This window comes from Schistocerca piceifrons, chromosome 7 (genome assembly GCF_021461385.2).
Source record: "Schistocerca piceifrons isolate TAMUIC-IGC-003096 chromosome 7, iqSchPice1.1, whole genome shotgun sequence".
Lineage (NCBI taxonomy): Eukaryota > Metazoa > Arthropoda > Insecta > Orthoptera > Acrididae > Schistocerca > Schistocerca piceifrons.
In genome coordinates this window covers 13,706,863-13,728,415 of record NC_060144.1, presented here as the reverse complement: position 1 = coordinate 13,728,415, position 21,553 = coordinate 13,706,863, and the positions used below count along the sequence as shown (strand labels likewise).

The following is a 21,553-nucleotide window of genomic DNA, read 5'->3' as shown; positions in this document are numbered from 1 at the left end:
TATTGCACATGACTTATAAAATATTAATGACACTGATGATTAGATAACAGTAGTTGTCTGCAGATTTCTCATTCTACAATATCACCACAATACATATAACACCCTCCAGATGCTTGACTATGTCCACAGAAAAATATGTATTTATGTGACAAGCTGCAGTCACATCTTATGAAGTTTATGTTTTACTTTCAACAGCATATGAAATCAAAGATGACTCAAAATACAAAATGTATATTCATATTTGACATAGTGATTTTATGGTTAAGTACAAATTCAGTAGCCTGCAATTGGAACCCCCAAGGGTCTTAAAATTTTTATACGAGTTTAAGTCACTGGATCTCCAAGTAACTGGCTTAATAGACCAGTTCTCAGGTTGGAGGCTGGCAATAGCAATCTACTTCTATTAGAATCACACTTAGTAAAGCACTGTGGGTTCAAACCAAATATGGATTTAGGACATCTTTATTTGGAAACACTACAGCTATCACTTTTGATGAATAATCGGTGTCTGCATACACAATGCCTTACTCGATACTGATATCATCGTTAACTCATGATCTGGACCAAATCATGAAATTCTGTATATTCATGGGGGTTCAGAAAAATGAATTTAATACTTAAAACCTGAACTAGACTAAGTAAAGAAAACTAGTCCTTACTATTTACCTGTTCAATAGGAAGCAAGTTTCCCTGGGGGTCAGGCTGCTGAGCTGCTTTCCAAACTTGCGTCATTAGTCGATGGGTGGAATCTCGTGACAGCAGAGAGCCAAACACGTGCTTTCCTTCTGCAGTGGAAACGCCAACAGCATTTGGTATAATGTATGCGGTCTTCTCTTTACTGATCTTCGTTACTGATACTGTGGGAATGAGCAACTAAAATAAAAAGAAAAGAAATCGTGGCTTAAATGTTCACGTGACTGCACGATGCTGAGCGGCAAAGTTATTTGTTGCGCAAAGTGATTATGTCTCTTAAGCTGGAAGAACAGAAATCTGCAAGCAAAGGTTAAAGATTTCTGTCATTTTTTAAAATAGTGCCTATGCTCCAAAATTAGCATTACAGTTATATCAATAGGCATGGTATCAATCATGAACCAATCATTTTGTTTTCACATGACAAGATGTTGAAGCTGGTTGGCATATTGCTGAATGAAATATCCAGACATAAATATAGCCTACACTATGTTCCCTAAAATGTCTCAAAAGCTATTACTGACCATTGCCAAGACACCGTAAATGTAATTAATCGTATGTCACCTGCTTTTGCCACTATCTTCAATTATGGGCAAAGATTTCTGTACGTCCTATATGATAAAGGCAAAATTTTGTTCCATTCTTCCTGAAACATGCTGAGTTTTTTAACGTGCCATTCTTCTGCTAACGGAGTTAATTTTTCTGTCGAGTGGAGGGGGGATTCAACATACTCTTCTTTTACTAAATTCCACTGTTGCTACAGCACACACTGGAATCTGCCCAGTTAACACATGCTAATCTGGGGACACCACTTGTTTTGAGACTCCTCACTCTATTAGCCACATTCCACCATTCCATAGGCCAATGACTGCCTGCCTGACATCACTCTTACAAGATGATGTGTATTTGTTCTTTCATTTCTCATCAGATTTCTTTGTAATTGGCATTTTTAACTAGCATGTAACAGAAACCATGTGACAATGATGTCTAGTGGCTAGTTCATCAATATGTTTCACAGTTAGGTGTTACTATCTGGTAATACTTTAGTTCTTGCTACATAATGACTGTGTTTAATACTTCCCTGATAGTTTCACAACAGTATCACTACTAACTGACCTGAGTACATGTATGTTCTGTGAAATCTCTACAATGAAATGTAGTATGTTTATGTCCCCAACAACCAGATTTCATTATGAATGAAAATACACAGGACACTTGTGTAGTATTCTACAAAATATTTATTACAATATTTACTTTACAAACCATTTTTTGGCTATTATGACATCATTAGGTATATATTGTACCATCATTAAGTACAAAGATAGATGTGTGTTGCTGTGAAACTTTAGAAGCAAATATTTTAAACAAGTGGATCTACAGAGTATCTTGCTTTCCAAAGATAGCAACTGCAAATGTTTGATTTAGGGCTAAAATGACCAATATTATTTCAGGGACAGTGTGATATACGATTATTTAGCTTAAAACTATACCAACAATCCTCTGAAAAGAAAATAATAAACTTTGGCGAGATATTCCAAGTGAGTGGCTGAACAAAATAGTCTTGCTTTTAACAGGTCTTACATTACAAACAGATAATGTACACTAATGAAATTAAAGTAACAATAAAAGAAAAAATGGGAATGTAAGGGTGGTAACCTAAAAAATGTCCGGAATAGAATTATGAGTAGTAAATGATGTTAGAAGTGGAGATTACTGGAACTCCATCAGGTCACTCAGTACCAAGCAAAGTGGGCAAATGGACATTGTTTATTAATTTCCAGTAGTCTCAAGGTAGTACATCTTCCTCCCTTTATTCATGTGGTGTAAGATCTCATGCTGCACTTTGTAAATGTGGCTGCCCCTAAGCAGGTGGTCGGCCAAAGTGGAGTCTGTTTCTACGTTTCCATCTTCAAGTGGGCACATACTGCTCTGCCATATTGACTTACATAGAATCTGACACAATTACAAGTGATTTTGCATATTCCACTCTTTCCCAAGGTTGATTTGCTGTTTCGACCATTGGCAAAATATTTCCAACAGTGTTGCGCAGATAAAATTGGGTTTAAAGTCCCTGGACTTAAGCTTTCTGCCTACATTCAGAGAGACTTTTCCTAAACATGGAATTCTGCACAATTTACTGTGGTCTTGATAGGAAGGTTGAGAATAGGGTAAAGAAGACAGTACCACCCCCCCCCCCCCCCCCCCCCCCCCGCCCCCATGCAGGAGGGTAGCCATTGTTTGATGCTATTTTGTTTGACTGCATTTAATTCAATTTGGAAGTTGTCATGACTTGTGGAGATAAATGTTAGGTGACGCAACATTGACTGAAAGGCAGCATGTTTATCCCAGATGGGACTGATATTACAGATGAAACAGCACTTTTGAATGATGGGCTGTAGCTGTTAATTTGAATAGGTGTTTTAGTAAGAATATTCTACAAGAATAAACCTTGTTGTGTAGTAACTTGATTGAATTTCCATAGCAGAACATTGGGGGGGGGGGGGCCTTAAACTTAATTGACATGTGTAGTGACAGCGGTAGGTTATGGAAAATTACTCCCCTTTGTGATAATGATGCATTTAGTAATACAACAGTCTATCACATAATAAGAAATGAAGAGCTGTGGGATAAGTTGAACCTGCTAACAGCTAAAATATCCACTTGTAAACTGCAAGCATACATGGCTGAGAGAGAACCAAGAAGAGGCCATACATCACAATAATGAGACTCACCACGACAAAACATCTACCTACAACAACCTTCTGGAAGCAGCCTTGGAGATGATTACACCCATCTCCCAATATCTAAACCTTGGTGGCAGAGCAGAGCAACCCCTGTGAATTCTGAGTTTCACCTCAGCTCACGGGGGCTGACCATCCACACAGATGAGAAGTCCAGTTCATACCAAGTACTGCAGTGTGGTGCAGTAAAGCAGTGTAGTCCAGAATTATAAATTACAAAATCTGTGATCTACCAATGCTACATATTGCACAGTGTAACACACCACTAGCGTGTGCCTCATGGATTCTGGATGAACATACATATCTGCACCAGATGGCCAAATGAAAATTTTTATTCGTAGATCTTCTATGTAAGTTTTTTCTCTTAAGCAGTATAATGCTCAGTTATTACTAACGCAGTTGAAATTATGTTCATGCCAATTCATGTGCAGCATTCACCTTATTCTTTTATATTGATAATGAACTCATGAGGAGGCTTGCGTGCCTCAGCGATACAGATAGCCGTACCGTAGGTGCAACCACAACAGAGGGGTATCTGTTGAGAAGCCAGGGGCAACAGTCTGGATGATTGACTGATCTGGCCTTGTAACACTAACCAAACCGGCCTTTCTGTGCTGGTACTACGAACGACTGAAAGCAAGGGGAAACTACAGCCGTAATTTTTCCCGAGGTCATGCAGCTTTACTGTATGATTAAAATGATGATGGCGTCCACTTGGGTAAAATGTTCCGGAGGTAAAATAGCCCCTGATTCGGATCTCCGGACAGGCACTACTCAGGAGGACATCGTTATCATGAGAAAGAAAACTGGCGTTCTACGCATCGGAGCACGGAATGTCAGACTCCTTAATCAGGCAGGTAGGTTAGAAAATTTTAAAAGGGGTGAATACAGGGTTATAAATACAAAATCAAATATGGGTAATGCAGGAGCAGGTTTAATAATGAATTTAAAAAAAATTGGAATGCGGGTAAGCTACTACAAACAGCATAGTGAACACATTATTGTGACCAAGATAGACATGAATCCCACGCCCACCACAGTAGTACAAGTTTATATGCCAACTAGCTCTGCAGATGAAGAGATTGATGAAATGTATGAAGAGATGAAAGAAATTATTCAGATAGTGAAGGAAGACAAATTTAATAGTCATGGGTGACTAGAATTCGAAAGTAGGAAAAGGAAGAGAAGAAAAAGTAGTAGGCTAGGTGAATATGGAATGCGGGTAAGGAATGAAGGAGGAAGCTGCTTGGTAGAATTTTGCACAGAGTATAACTTAATCATAGTTAACACTTCCTTCAAGAAACATGAAAGAAGATCGTATACATCGTAGAGGCCTGAAGACACTGGAAGGTTTCAGATAGATTATATAATGGTAAGACAGAGATTCAGGAGCCAGGTTTTAAATTATAAGACATTTCCAGGGGCAGATGTGGACTCTGACCACAATCTATTGGTTATGAACTGTAGGTTAAAACTGAAGAAACTGCAAGAAGGTGGGAATTTAAGAAGATAGGAGCTGGATAAACTGAAAGAACCAGATGTTGTAGACTGTTTCAAGGACAGCACTGGGGAACGATTGACAAGAACAGGGGAAAGAAATACAGTAGAAAAAGAATGGATAGCTTTGAGTGATTAAATAGTGAAGGCAGCAGAGGATCAAGTAGGTATAAAGACAAGAGCTAGCAGAAATACTTGGGTAACAGAAGAAGTATTGCATTCAACTGATGAAAGGAGAAAATATAAAAATGCAGTAAATGAAGCAGGCAGAAAGGAATACAAACGTGTCAAAAATGAGATCAACAGAAAGTGCAAAATGGCTCAGCAGGGATGGCTAGAGGACAAATGAAAGGATGTAGAGGCATATATCACTAGGGGTAAGATAGATACTGCCTACAGGAAAATTAAAGAGACCTTTGGAGAAAAGAGAACCACTTACATGAATATCAAGAGCTCAGATGGAAACCCAGTTCTAAGCAAAGAAGGGAAAGCAGAAAGGTGGAAAGAGTATATAGAGGGTCTGCACAAGGGTGATGTACTTGAAGACAATATTATGGAAATGAAAGAGGATGTAGATGAAGATGAAATGGGAGATATGATACTGCATGGAGAGTTTCACAGACCACTGAAATACCGAAGCCGAAACAAGGCCCCGGGAGTAGATAACATTCCATTAGAACTACTGATAGCCTTGGGAGAACCAGTCCTGACAAAGCTCTACCATCTGGTGAGCAAGATGTATGATACAGGTGAAATACCCTCAGACTTCAAGAAGAATATAATAATTCCAATCTCAAAGAAAGCAAGTGTTGACAGATGTGAAAATTACCGAACTATCAGTTCAATAAACCACGGCTGCAAAATACTAACACGAATGCTTTACAGACAAATGACAAAATTGGTAGAAGCAGACCTCGTGGAAGATCAGTTTGGATTGCATAGAAATGTTGCAACACGTGAGGCAATACTGATCATATGATTTATCTTAGATAATAGATTAAGGAAAGGCAAACCTAAGTTTCTAGCACTTGTAGACTTAGAGAAAGCTTTTGACAATGTTGACTGGAATACTCTCTTTCAAATTCTGAAGGTGACGGGTAAAATACAGGGAGCGAAAGGCTATTTACAACATGTACAGAAACCAGATGGCAGTTATAAGAGTCAAGGGAAATGAAAGGGAAGCAATGGTTGGGAAGGGAGTGAGACAGGGTTGTAGCTTCTCCCTGATGTTATTCAATCTGTATATTGAGCAAGCAGTAAAGGAAACAAAAGAAAAATTCAGAGAAGAAATAAAAACTTTGAGTTTCGCCGAAGATATTGTAATTCTGTCAGAAACAGACCTGGAAGAGCAGCTGTACGGAGAGGACAGTGTCTTGAAAAGAGGGTATAAGATGAACATCAATAAAAGCAAAACGAGGATAATGGAATGTAGTCGAATTCAATCGGGTGATTCTGAGGGAATCAGATTAGGAAATGAGACACTTAAAGTAATAAATGAGTTTTGCTATTTGGGGAGAAAAATAACTGATGATAGTCGAAGTAGAGAGGATATAAAATGTAGACTGGCAATGGCAAGGAAAGCATTTCTGAAGAAGAGAAATTTGTTAACATCGAGTATAGATTTAAGTGTTTCTGAAAGTATTTGTATGGAGTGTGACCATGTATGGAAGTGAAACATGGACGATAAACAGTTTCGACAAGAGAATAGAAGCTTACGAAATGTGGTGCTACAGAAGAATGCTGAAGATTAGATGGGTAGATTACATAACTACTGAAGAGGTACTGAATAGAATTAGGGAGAAGAGAAATTTGTGGCACACCTTGACTAGCAGAAGCGATCGGTTGATAGGACATGTTCTGAGGCATCAAGGGATCATCAATTTAGTATTGGCGGGCAGCGTGGAGGGTAAATATCGTAAAGGGAGGCCAAGAATGAATACACTAAGCAGATTAAGAAGGATGTAGGTTGCAGTAGGTATTGGGAGATGAAGAATCTCACACAGTATAGAGTAGCATGGAGAGCTGCATCAAAGCAGTCTCTAAACTGAAGACCACAACAACAACAACAACAACAACAACAACAACGTGACTAAAACGAAATAGCAATTTCTTCTGAAATCAAACAACATTTAATCTTATTAGGCTTTTTACTCTTTAACCATTACAATAACAATAACAAACAGCAAACTGAAAGACAATGTAAGCTTTCACCAGATTCATTCATGTAAAAAGCTGCAACTGCTTCACTGTGTGATGGTAAAAGTAATAATGTACATGATTAAAGGCATGTGGCCAGCTATGTCTTACCTTTGTAACATATCCAAACACATTGGAATAGAATGCAAAATAGTTCTTGGTAATATACAGATGACCCTGAAGAAGTATATCACCGACCAGAGCACAGGAATAATCTGAAACAAAAAGGTAACAATCGCTTACATTATCCTGGCAAGCTCAACAGTTATTTTCATATAAACACAAAACTGCACCTTCCCAGTGGATTAAAAACTTTGTTCTCCTACTTTGTAGCTGAATCTCATATCTTAAACTCTTAGTATTTTACAAACTGAGCTATCAAGGCACACCTGGATGACTAGTTCATAGCTTCAGGCTGCCATAACATTTCTGGCATGCATATGGCTCTTGCTAAATGATTTTACTTCATCCTGTAGTCTTTGACAGATGGAAAATCACAGCAAAGGGTTGTTATAGACAATATGACTACGAGTTCATCATAAATAAGGAAAAATTTTTGATGTCACAAAATAGAAGCATTCAGTTAAAAAGTAGTAAGGACTTAATGATTCCAGTTCAACCAGGTAAAGGCTATGTCAAATCTGACACACACACACACACACACACACACACACACACACACACACACACACACACACACACACACACACAGAGAGAGAGAGAGAGAGAGAGAGAGAGAGAGAGAGAGAACAGCAAAGTTCCATCAGAAATAAGAAAGCTTATATTTAAATATATCTTTATTTTGTTGCATGCAGAACAAGATACCATAGCTTACACAGTGTGGGAGCCAAGTGACTTAAGATATTAACTCATGTTTGTGAAGTGTGTCATTAGCTTTTTCAAGGTTTCCTCGAAAGTGTCTCATGCAAGAAAAGAAATTATCGCATGCTGAACAGGTAGCGGGAGATACACATTTCAATATTTAAACTCTTTAATGTTCTATTACGGACCCGATACGGTGTCATGGTAGAAATTACTTTTCTTAAGTCTGTATGTAAATCAACATGAGTTTCTACGAACATTTTTCCTAGCGTGTAGCCTATACCCGCATGTCACACTCTTTTTACGTTTGGAGCACACCAAAGTATGTTTCAACCTTTAGAGACAACTCTAAATGTGATTCTTTTCCTAGATGCAGAAAAGCAAACACATAAGGTACATACAATACATGTCTTAATTATGGAACGAATATAAGATACGGTACAAATGTATTACTCCAGGTAATGATTTGGCACTACCGTCAATTTTTTTATATACTATATATTTTATCTGTGGAAGATTAGAAGGCATTAAAAATCTAACTCACCTGATATGTATTCGTAACACAGAAATGTGTCGCTATAGTGCAATACACACGGCAGTTCAGAGATGCTGGCCTATGCCTATACTACAGGAACAAGAAGTTTTTTCGTTTCAAGCACTGGTAAGTCTCTAACTTACTGTTCAAAATCAGACAGTTCTGAAGACTCAGTACCTCGGTTTCATTTTACACGTAATCTGCCATAGCCGTCCGCAGATCGGTTTGAGTACGATATGGATACTACCGTTAATAACCGGTGAAAGGTTTCGTTTTGTTCCCATGTTTTATTATATGTGACTTACAACTCTCAATTCTTCTGGCAATTTATGAAGTGAACAGGCCCCCATTAAGTTGTACTTGAACAACATGCTAGACCAGGTAATTAAGCCAATTGTCTCCATGACAAGTCGTGAATACGCATCTCCATAGCGAATCACGAAAGAACCGAATTACCAGCCCGTTTAGATCCAATGATACAAAAGCTATTAACTAAATATTGCGATGCTATAATTTCTGTGAAAGGATGCATAAAACTAATGTAAGATGTACGGTTTCGATTATATTTGACTTTTTAGTTGGCTCTGTAGGCTACATGAACTACTAATACAGAACAAGTCAAGTCAAAGAAAATAATATTAGACGACCAATTTTTCCACGATAATTTTAGATATCGTGTGTACTATGTTTTCTATTTTCCATGGACAATTGGTTACATATAATATTTCAGCCTTCAGTTTACTGGCAAATGATGTGTTCATTTGAATGCTTAAAAATGGCGAATAAATAAAAGTGCAAATTTTTATCTTATCACGGAAATCAAAATAACACTTATCGATACCCGAACGCCAGACTTAAAACTGAAGAACCATGCTTCTTTTCTAAGAGTGTATTTTCTACCTAAGTGTCTTCCTCTGTTCTTACACTAATTTAGAACAATACAGGTAATGGAAACTTCTAGGTGGGACAATACGCAAAATAAAGGAAATGCGGCAACCACTCGGCTATAGTGGACTAATGTTTGGTATAAGTAGCAGAAAAAAGTATTCACACTCTTTTTTTCTAGTAGAGGTATACACATTCTCGCACCTGTCCAGATAGACACCCACTCCCGCAATCGAGAGAGAGAGAGAGAGAGAGAGAGAGAATACTTTTTAGTAATATTAAAAGAGCACGAGCCCAAGTTAGTGTGAATGTTTTCTGTTACACGCGTTTCTATGCTCCACACGCCAGTTCGCTTACACTATTTTTAACTTGGTCAAGTGCCTTTGCTTATCAATAGAAAAGCCAAGATTAGTGAGAAAGTGTGCTTTTTTATTCCACAAGAACAGAAAATGTCCTAATTGATGAGCCACACCTGGCCTAAGAGGAAAAGGACATCTATTTCGAAGATTAGCTTGTTTAACATGAGATGTTGGTATTAGTTGAAATTTGGCACAATTGTCCTATAGCAGGTCGAAATCAATTTTCAGTCAAAATCAATACCAACCCGAAGCTACACATTGTTCCTAATGAATTAAGTTATGGTATGCAGTAGTGCTTTATTGTAGTTGCGACAGAAATAATTAGAAAACCATGGCGTTTAGTTTATTGACGAAATAGCTTTATCGCATAATAGTTCGATTTCTCATAGACACACAATGCTTCAATTGAGATACTAGTTGGATAATGACGTAAAAACAGATCATATTTGTGCACATTTACCGCTTTGTACCTTTTACAGTCGGCTTCTCCAGTTTGCCATATGGGGCTTTGTAACGTGTTGCAACTTAAGTTTCGTCAGCATCGGCTAATGAAACGACTTGATTCCGCAGTCCCATTTGCTGTTGGCTGCACCGAAGGTCAGAGGTTTTCTGCGTCCTGTCTTCCATCCCACGCACGTTTAGTTCTCTTACGGTTTATTTCCTTGTTCTACAAAATTAAGATATTTTAATAATAAAAACGTAAACAACCGAATTAAATAAACGTATCTTGGACTCCGCCCTTCACATCCTCCAAATCTTTCAACTTGAATGGCATCGTTCAGTAGCTCGCTCGTGCCCTATCTTGTGCACCACTTTGCTTCTTCACGCCACTTCCGACTGGATAGACTACTACTTTAAAAAAAAGTTGTAGCTAAGACGCTTAATGACTAGTGGTAGCTGGAAGAAAGTCAACTTTTACACCTACCCCACGTAGACCAATACGAAGAAACTACAAAATAGTTGCGACCACTGACATTAACAATTACTCCCCAACAATCACCCTTGACAATCAACCAAACGCTCTAGTGACTGTTCTGCAGGCTTAGACCTTCCATATTTTCAATTAACACACAACTGCCCACCGAAAGTGGAAGTGTGGATCGAGGTCTCTCGGCGCCCTATGCTCAGAGCTACTGGCCCATCATCTGCAACAACTGTCTTCTCTTCTCCTGAGAAGTCATAAGCGTATCTTTAGCTCAAAACCACCTTCCCTAATCACGACTGCAGCATTTTACAAGTACTCGCTACCTGTATAACATAACCGCTTTAGCTTATGCTACGTTCGCATGGGACGTGGATACGAAAGCGTTCCACTGTTCCGCAGTAGCTTTCGTGTATTTGCGAGCGCCCCCACCTGTTGTTGCTAGTCCACTCGGACTGACGTTTCTACTAACAAGGGAACCTCCCCATCGCACACCCCTCAGATTTAGTTATAAGTTGGCACAGTGGATAGGCCTTGAAAAACTGAACACAGATCAATCGAGAAAACAGGAAGAAGTTGTGTGGAACTATGAAAAAAATAAGCGAAATATACAAACTGAGTAGTCCATGCGAAAGATAGGCAACATCACGGAGAGTGTGAGCTCAGGAGCGCCGTGGTTCCATGGTTAGCGTGAGCAGCTGCGGAACGCGAGGTCCTTCGTTCAAGTCTTCTCTCGAATGAAAAGTTTAATTTTTTATTTTCAGACAATTATTATCCGTCCGTCCGTCCGATGCGAGGTAACTGCGCCGTTGTATGGGGACGCTACACCTAAACAAGCATCGAAACACACGACGGCTGTCTACTACAGCGCACGGAAGAGAGAGTATTCCTGCTAACGAGGCTCCCTGGCTGGCAGTTGACTGTTCGCTGCTTTAGACGAGAGTGCATTAAACACGTAAGATGTATTCCGTGGGCAATATGAATCCAGCAAATATAGTGGACGGACGGACGGACAGATAATAATTGTCTGAAAATAAAAAATTAAACTTTTCACTCGAGGAAAGACTTGAACCAAGGACCTCTCGTTCCGCAGCTGCTCACGCTAACCACGGGACCACGGCGCTCCTGATCTCTCACTATCCATGATGTTGCTTATCTTTCGCATGGACTACTCAGTTTGTATATTTTGCTTATTTTTTTCGTAGTTCCACACAACTTCCTGTTTTCTCGATTGATCTGTGTTCAGTTTTTCAAGGCCTATCCACTGTGCCAACTTATAACTAAATCTGAGGGGGGTGCGATGGAGAGGTTCCCTTGTAAGTTGTCAGCTGATCGCTTGGACCCGACCATACACGAGCACCTTATAGAAAGAAGTTGCGTTTCAGTCGCTGCTGAAGCCCAAAATCGGGTGGTGCTACCCAAAGAAAAGCAGAAGAAAATTTCGTGGTGGATTAGGAATTGTGTTCTAGACAGGATATCAAGGCCACATAATTTGGTTGACGTGAAACTCAGTCAATGATACCCAGATAATTTGAAGAACATACTACAAATGTCTGGGATGAGTTTCATCACTGACTTGTAAATCAGATACCAATATGTGACAGCTACTAAGTGCAGAAGCAAAAATTCAAGTGACTTTGCGCTATTCAGCCTCAGGAGACCTCTTTGAACAACCGAGAATTTTTATTACGTGACCGAAAAATACATACAACCCTTGTCCACCTGCGTACAAATACAGAAACCACAGTTTTTGCGAACGTAGCATAAGCCAAAGCGGTAATTTTATATAGGTAGCGAACACTTGTAAAATGCTGTAGTCATGATTAGGGAAGGTGATCTTGAAGACAGTTACTGTATCATTCAACCCGTTATGACATGACTTAGGCTAACTAACGCCTGCAAGTTAAGCAGGTCTGCTACGACGTGCAGGAAAGTATTGAGCTGAATCTGTGTCACTGCAAGAGACGTCAAAGATGTACACCCCTTCGGTGAAACTACCTTGCTACTACTTTTGCTACATGAACTTGTCAAATTTTACGTCTTTCATAAAAATGAAGCAAATACTGTAAAATATTACTTAAATGAGCTACTAAAAATATCGCACACAACAAATTAAATGGATTTTTGTTTCAACTATGAATTGTATAAAATTTCTAAAGAAATCGAAAGCAAAAATCGATGTATTATTGTTTATGGCATCTACTGTGTACTGGTTTCAGTACCACGAGTTCTAACTAATTTTATTTGCTCTTCATTAACTGCTAATTGGAAATTAAAGGGTTTTAATTGTGAGTTAAGAACTTATCCTTTCCCAGGAATTGTTTTTTGTTATAATTTTACTTTACGTTACCTTGCGTTGAGAGAAGCAGACTAGCGTATTTGCTTCAGCACTCACTCGATGAACTCTGCAGTCTTACCGTGTAACGAAGCAGCAGCAAGAAAGAGCTCCACTGTTGCATACGCGCGAGGGGCGCAAGCAGCAGCTGTGTGAATCAAGCACACGCAAGACATGACAGCGATGGACGTCTGGTGGGTTGGTCGCTTCTTTGTGCTACTTGGAGATGACACTGTGGGCAACAGCGTGCAGGCCCAGGGAGCGGCTTCTTCTCGCAGATGGAGCACAGAGCGAGAGCGGTATGAAAACTCCCACTCATCTTGTGAGTCACGCAATGTGTGCGTTATTCGTTTTTCGTTTCCTTTAGTCAGTCATTTCCTATGATCTTTCTACGACTGCGCTCTTGGCGGGGGAAGGGGCTGTATCACGCAAAGTCGCCAACCCCTTTGGTAAGCCCTGATGACGGGCGAGTCAAAATCGTCTACCGAGAAGGCATTTGGTGAGCCTTCACGCTTGCATCGGATGTCACAGGGTTTCCTAGAGCACTGTGTATCCAGTTCTTTAGGATTTTCCACGACACCCCGTTCACGCGGGTAGCAGTCCACGGATGCGTTTCTCACGCTAACGTGTGACGGCACCTGGGGAAACACCCCTAAGGGTTGGTGCGGTTTTTCTAGTCAAGAACTGAAGGGATGGCGAAAATTTAGTCGAACGCCAGGAGAGAAAATAGGAAAAGTGGTTGTACGGTGCCAAGCGTACCAGAAAGGCCTTAGCAACCGGTACAAGCCGGCAAGTGTTGGAGTGCCAAACGAGAGCTAACTGTCCGGCCGCGGTTCACCAGAGGCGTGACTTGGCACAGGCCTCGGTCGCGTGTGGCGCCAGCCGTCTGCCGGCTTCGCTCAGTACGCGACAGTGCCCGTGCGATAGGAGACTCTGAGTGCGCCAGAGTTACTACTACTACTACTACTTTGTACTCCGTGAAACTTGGCGTGAGGTTCGCAAGAGCCCCTTGGGTTTGTGCACTTTTTAAGGGGCTCCTGCGCATGCGTAACTGGCGTCACGTAATATCCTTATGGACCAAATACAGACGGAATTGTACTGTTAACGGCGTGTACAGACAGCTATACTCCATCATAAGAACAAACCTCATGTAAACATTACACTACGTATTCTTCCGCGTTTGCGAGAACCTTATTGGATTTCGCTTCACTTGGAGCGGAAGCCAAGCTGTCTCGAGTACAGTCAAGTACGATAACGAGGGTACGTTTTATATGCTGTGCTTTACACGCACATCGACTAGGCGAAAATACGGAGCAACAGCTTTACCGGCGCATTTAACTTTAACAGCACTGGCCAGGCAAGTGACCCAGCTAATCTGCAGTTATGTGAACAGTTGCAGTAAACACGTAAAAAGGAACGAGCAGAGAACAATATAGCTTTGAATGTCATTTAATTTTGAAACAGAAGGAAATAATATATAGTAAAACTCTGGCGATACGCTTGTTAAGTGATCGGACGGAAAACAACACGCTCTCGATCTTAGGTAATATAATATTGTAATTAAAAACAAGAGTGATAAGAATTCCTGACTTTAACAATGGTAATTTTTGTGCATGAGCTATGTGCGCCGGAAAAGCGCACTTATGGGATTTTACCACGTGGTTACATATATTGAAACCAGTCGTCTGGTAATCTCAACTCCTTCCATATCGGAGTCCCAGCAATACATTTCAGTACTGCTACGTTGGTACCGAGGCGATCAGCAACAGAATCCCAAGCCACCAAAAAGTCCACACGTCCTCCTCCTCTCTTAGGACGGGTTGTAATGCATTTCGCCATCATTCGGGGCAGCGACGTGTCACAGGGCTTGGTACATTAATTCCATTACGTTTGGCAACTTAAATGTCTCGTTATTTCTCGCGACAGATTCCTTAAGTTGGCTCCAGATCAATTCTGTTGGGTTAAGATTGTAGTGATAAGGTGGCAATAGTAAAATGCAGCATGTGTAGAGTGTGCTTGATGCTGTGAAAACCTGTTTTCTGTGTGTCTACGATACTTATCACTCTTCCTCGTGTGAGACCACATCTGTGCTATAAAGCAGTGGGCATATTCAAACGAAGAGTATTCGATTTTTGATTTTTCTCTAAATAGCTTAATTTTGTAATGATTTCTTAACTTCAACAATCTTTTATAAAAGATCGGTAATTAAGAATGCGTCAATCAAGGCTTGTGATGATGTAAATCTAAGGAGAAGTGAAGACAAAACTAAATACCTGGTTACTACTAGAATGCCAACAGCAGTAGATCAGGAAATGTTAAGAGTTGGAGACACGCAGTTTGAAAAAGTGAACATTTAAGTATCTAGGCGTGGGCATCACTTCGAGAAATTAGATTGAATCTGAACCGAAGAAGAGATTACGGGCGGGAAATGCGTGCTACTTCTCACTGAATATATTACTTTGATCACGGATATTGTCTAGTAATTTAAAGATTAGAATATTCAAAACTATTTTTCTACCAGTTATGCTGTATGAGAGTGAGACTTGGTCTCTCACTGTGCAAAATGAAAAGCCGCTTCGAGTATTTGAAAACAAAATTTTGCGGAAAATTTTCGGAGCAAAAAGGGATGACATTAGCGGAGAGTGGCGAAAACTGCATAACGAAGAGGTTCACGAACTCTATTCAAGCCCTGACATGATCAGTATTATTAAATCACGTAGGCTGCGATGGGCGGGTCACGTAGCTCGAATGGATGAGGGCAGGGCAGTGCGCAGAGTACTGGTAGGGCACCTAGAAGGAAAACGTCCTGTGGGGAGACCGAGGCGTGGATGGGAGGACAATGTGAAGGCTGATTTGAGGAGCCCAGGTATTGAAGGTGAATGGAAGGAAATAGCCCAAGACAGGGACAGATGGCGAAAATACGTTGCTGCGGTAATGGACTCTCGAGTCCGCTATGACCAGTGAGTGAATGAATGAATGAATGAATGAATGAATGAGAGTGAATTAAGAATGTGTATTTTCAATGAAAACCAGAGTTTTGCGTGCGATATGTTATTAGAAACTAGAAGACGTGCATTTTTCTTGATAACGATGGTTAAGTATAAGTTAATTACCATATATTTGATGAGTTTCATATTTAAATGATTTATGTATTCAAACCGAACAAAATGGGTCTCGAACCGTAGCCGTCAATCACACCCGTATGAAAGGCTTTCACGCTACCGCTTACGCTACACATTAAACCTGACTTCACTCCCTTATCCAGAAAACGTCAAGCTGGTTTTCCTCTGTAATATTGTGAAAACATTAAGAACAATTTGTATCTAGCCGTTAATGGTGTTCCGCGCGTGCGTTTCATTACAAATCAGGAAGCGGTGTCATCCATTTTCACCAAAGGTATGAACAGCGAGACAAATACAGGACAAGTGGTGTTTAAGCCCGTTACAGAGACTGTGACTGTACACGATTTTTTAAATGAAAATTACGTAGCTAAAGCAGGACTACGAAAAACGTTGATGGCTGTTAATACATCAGAATATATTAAAGTTTCATACACAGTGACACAGTAGTAAGATTTCTAATACATATATTAAGTTGCACCTACTTCCAAGAGCGGAACAACGCCAGCGTACGACCAATCATCGCGTTTGTGTTTGCTCACATGGGATTTCTTCTTATGAAGAAGGCCTCACATGGACTCCCCTACAAGTTTACGTCAATGCCACCAGGTGGTGGCTCACTGCAGTTCGCGTGGCATAAATCCCGCTACACGGTGACGCACTCTTCAGATGTGCCAATTCACTCACTAATTGTAAAATTAGTATATGTTGTCTTGGCTACTGGAAGTTTTTTCCCAACTGAAACACAGGTCGCTACTTCTGAGTTCTCAATATGAGAAAATTCACTCCATTTTTTTTCCGTCGCGAATAAGGAAAGAATTCACTACATCATAGCAACTTCTACTTTCGCTTCATATGACTTTATAGACGGTATGTGTTATAGTTATTCTGATAGAAAAACCTAGTTTGTGGCGACTCTGAGTGAGATATAGTATATTAAGTTTTGGATTTTATAATACAGTAATCCATCTGAGGCGCTGAGAACCATAAACATCATCGTCGACTGTGATACTGTAGCATGTATTCATGCTTCTGACATCAGTTGACCTTATGTTGGGTCAGGTTTCCTGTGCTGCAGGCCAACATCGTATAAATGAACATTCACGAAAAGCTGTTAAAAATGGCTCTGAGCACTATGGGACTTAACTTCTGAAGTCATCAGTCCCCTAGAACCTAACTAACCTAAGGACATCAGACACATCCGTGCCCGAGGCAGGATTCGAACCTGCGACCGTAGCGGTCGCGCGGTTCCAGACTGTAGGGCCTAGAACCGCTCGGCGAAAAGCTGTCTCACGATTCACTTACATGTTGGGCTTACGGTTCTAGCGCCTCATTTGTATTCTGGTCAAGTGACCATGTTGGTAGATATTACTTCTCGAATTTAACCATTTCCACAAACGGCAGTTTGTCTTTGGAGATGGATGTTTACTGTGCAGGAATCGGCATTCTTGTGCAGTGTCAGCGTGAAGTCTGTTGCATCTGTTTTAAACGCTAACAGGAAAGAAAATTACCAGGAAAAGTTAGCTGCAAAGGAATTAGGGCCTCCCAGACCAGATCCGCTGACTGAGAAAGTGACGAAATCAAATAACCGTGGCTACAAGCGGGTATTTAGGACAAACGTGCACAATGAGCGTAAGTTGTTGCGTGGATACAACGCGATCTTCAGCCTCGAAGTTAATTCTTTACCTAATACATTTGTTAGGGAACTTTTACATTTGTCCGAAAAAGTAAAAAAGCACTAAGACTCCCACTTAGACACACATGCAAAACGGAGAGTAGAGAAGGCTTAAACATTATTTCGTTCTTTCCCTACACTGTACAAAACAGCTAAGTTCGACATAAACGATTTTTCTTTTTTCAGACATGTTGTGCATACTGTTATTATCGCTATTATTATTATTATTATTATTATTATTATTATTATTATTTATTATTGGCAGTGGCTGTGTACATATGTTGATAAGTATGCAAATGCTACACACACTCATATTTATCTGAATCTGAAAATTTGTGAACATCCTGAATGTATACTCACGAGCCGCCACTGGTAAAATGTGTGCTTCTTGTAATACCGATGTGCAAGGATAAACAGGAATGTACAATTACATACGAGGGTTGGAACTTATACAAAACAGATAAACGTTTCGCAGTTTCAACCCGTTCTACAGAAGTCACCAGCACTGTGCACAAGCTACTGCCAGCGATGTGGAAGTCGTAGGACACTCTTGGCAGCGTCAGTTGTGTCGATCTTTCGAATGGATCGGTACATCGCGCGACGAATTTCTGTAACAGTTCTGAAGCGAATGCCACGAAGTCACAACTGGCGCTGCGTACGACATCCACACCGCTTGCAGTGAGTCATACACAATGCTGGAGACTACTTGGATGCGCAGTAAAACTTGAAACATGTATGTTTTGTATAAGTCGTAAATAAATAGCTACTACCATTTAAGTTCCAAGCTTCGTACATACTATGCAAGACCACTGTCAATTTCATAGCGGGAGATACTAGTATTAGCGTTTTTCCCCGTTCGAATCGCGTACGGAGCGCGGGCAGAATGATCGCTTAAATGCCTGTGTGCGCGGCATATTTAGGCTAAATTTGTCTTCGCGGGCCCAACGGTGCCGAAGAATATCTCCAGATTTTTCGTTTTATTCTGGTTCTCCAACTGAGTCGTGATTACGCACTGCCTACTCCACATCAGCGACTGCAGTGGCGATCGCGAAAACAGACACGCGTAAAAAATGGAACAGCTGTACCTGTCTGGCTGGCAGTGCTCCGCTGCGACGCCAGCGCGCGCCGGCTTCTGGGGAAAACCACTGACTGTTCCTTCAGTCTGCCAACAGGCAGCGCTGAATTCGCCCCAGGTGCTCAGAAATCCCCTCTTCCTCGACGTTTCACCGGAACTGGAGCGTTAACATCAAGTTAACGTCACGGCCGCCAGAGGCAAAAATTGAGCTGGCGCGCTCTAGCGGCTGTCTCTAACGAAAAAAATCGCTGACTGGTTAACGAATGCGCGGCGTGGGTTGTTCACTGAGATCTCGTGAATTCTTAACTGCGTACACCCCTTACCCTCTGCCTCAGACCTCGAACCTAGTAACACTGCTGATTGTACCCAACGCTGGGTTTTATTGACACAACACTTTGAAGATTCGACAAAACTGTGAAAGAGACTACCTACGCTACGCTTGTTCCTTCTCATCTGGAATAATGTTGCGCGGAATAGACACATTACCAAACTGGTTTGTCGGAGGACACCGAGAAAGTTCAGAGAATGACATCTAATTTTGAATTATCACATAATAGAGGAGTGTGTCACGGACATAATAACCGAGTTCAGGAGGCATCAATAAAACAACGGCGTCTTTCGTTCCGACGCGATATTTTCAGAAAACTGCGAATTTCAATCATGGACTTTCTTCTCCAAATGCTAAAATACTTTGTTGGCTCACACCTACATAGGGAGAAATGGCCACAGTGATAAAATAAATCAGAGTTGGCACGAAAAGTTGTGTGTTAATTTTGCCAATGTGCTATATGTGAGTGGAGCGCTAGAGAAACAATCTGAAAATGTTTATATGAACCCACTCCCAAACATTTAAACGGAATTGCATATATCTAAAATGTGGTTGGTTGAATGATTACGGTTGGTTGTCTAAACTCAAAGACGACTGCAAAAAACTCGGGAAGATCAAGGAGCTCCGTTATCTATTCTGTGATGCGAATGAATGATTACAATAATGAACGAGCGGCAATGTAGGCGTTTCTACGTGTGTGATAAGTCCTGGAAACTAGTGGGACGCTGTTATCAGCATTCCATGGTGAGGTCCAATTAATTAAGTAGTTTCTGCTAGTGCTACACAATCATGATATGCAAACACTGTTCGGTCGGGATTCGGGATCTTATATGACAACAAAGCGAGAATATTTAGATGAAATCTGGACAATATTTCGAAATAACTGATAGAAGGAAACAATGGTGATGAATAAAACTCTGCAACTGTGTGTTTACTTTCATTACATGATGTGTTATCACTGCCTATTTGAATGAGTTTTACACACAAATCAACGAATTCTGTTGTTACGTCGTACTGCCAAGTCCCCTCCATTAAGAACTTAGCGATGCGCCGTGATTAACTTTGAATGGATGATAATATTACATGTCAATGAGATAGCTGTTTACTATAGATCTTGTCTCAACGTCTGGATCACATTCAACCCAAAAAAAACTTTATATTAAACCTCGAATCAAAACGATAGTTTCGTTAAGCTGCTACACATGAATGCCTCACCTCCCTGACTTGCCATCCAAACTGACAACTTCCCATTTCGTTGGATCAGAAAAGCCTTGAGTGGAAGGCATTTCCAGAACGATGACGAGTTACTTTTCTAGGTGGAAGACGTCCTGACGAACCAAAATGCAGACATCTACAACCAAGGCCTCCGCCATGTCATTCACCGCTTGGAAAAACGTGTCGCGTTGAAGGATGAACATGCAGAGAAGGGCCAGGTTTCATGGCCGTAGCTTGTTAGTTTCTTTCTTTGCTTGTTGCAATTAAGACTTTACGACTTTCCCTCGCTGAGGCGCGCCTCTTAAGTGCTGGAGGACCCTCTTCCACCTTCTTGGTGGCGGCGGTGTGTCGTAGCATCAGTTCTGAGAGGCACCGAAAGCGGTGGAGAACCATCTGGAGCCACAGCCGGTTAAACGTCACCTCTAAGTCACGGAGGCTGGTCGGACCTGGCGCAAGGCGCGCCAGTTGCTCTGGACGGCGTCCCAAATACGTCCAGTGTGGGTCAGGAGATGAGATCTGAAGAGCTACACAAGCTGCCTCACGCCCACAGACTGTTCCTCAGATCGTTATCAGAAAACTCGGGAGCGGTGACGTGGTGTATTATCTTGCCGAAGATACGTGTTACATATGGTGAGCTGCAGGCGAACAGATGGATGTACGTAGGGAAGCGGTAGGCGAACAAATGGATAAACGTGGGCAGACAGTGGGTCCCTAGCCCTAGTTGATATCGTGTTGTCGAGTACGATACGTCTCCTCGTGTGGCTTCCCGAATGCTCGAGCCTTCTCGCGTGCTGCAGGTGTTCGCTGGTGGTATCCCTGCGCCAGAAGGGTACACTGTGAAAGCACCCATTGCAGAAGAAGTGCTTCTGGATAGTATTCCATGATAAATTTCTCTTTTAGAGAAACGCTGTTCTTGTTGTCGCCAATGTGCATTTTCATACTCTCTAGTTCGGCAGCCATCATCAATTATTTCGCTGTCTAAATACCAGAAATGATTTCCATATTAAAAGAATCTTCCGTCGGTTCTTGGTAGAACAACTTTATAATAAATGAAAAGCACCAGATTGCTTTTGTTCTGCAATATTACTCTTATTGTTAACCGGTTTTCGGCTTACAAGTCATCTTCAGAGTCTGAAGATGGCCTTGTAAGCCGAAAACC

At 41.0% G+C, this 21,553-nt stretch overlaps 1 protein-coding gene across 4 annotated transcripts in view; it reads right to left on the bottom strand.

Annotated features, from left to right (window-relative positions):
• LOC124804777 (GRAM domain-containing protein 2A-like) overlaps window positions 1-21,553 on the bottom strand; it is a 322,882-nt gene that overhangs the window by 16,778 nt on the left and 284,551 nt on the right. For all 4 annotated transcript variants that reach the window (XM_047265098.1, XM_047265099.1, XM_047265100.1 and 1 more), the window contains 2 exons: window positions 7,236-7,339; window positions 667-873 (listed from right to left, as the gene is read on the bottom strand). In XM_047265098.1, the coding sequence (XP_047121054.1) occupies window positions 667-873; window positions 7,236-7,339 (311 nt within the window). The remainder of the gene's footprint in view (window positions 1-666; window positions 874-7,235; window positions 7,340-21,553) is intronic.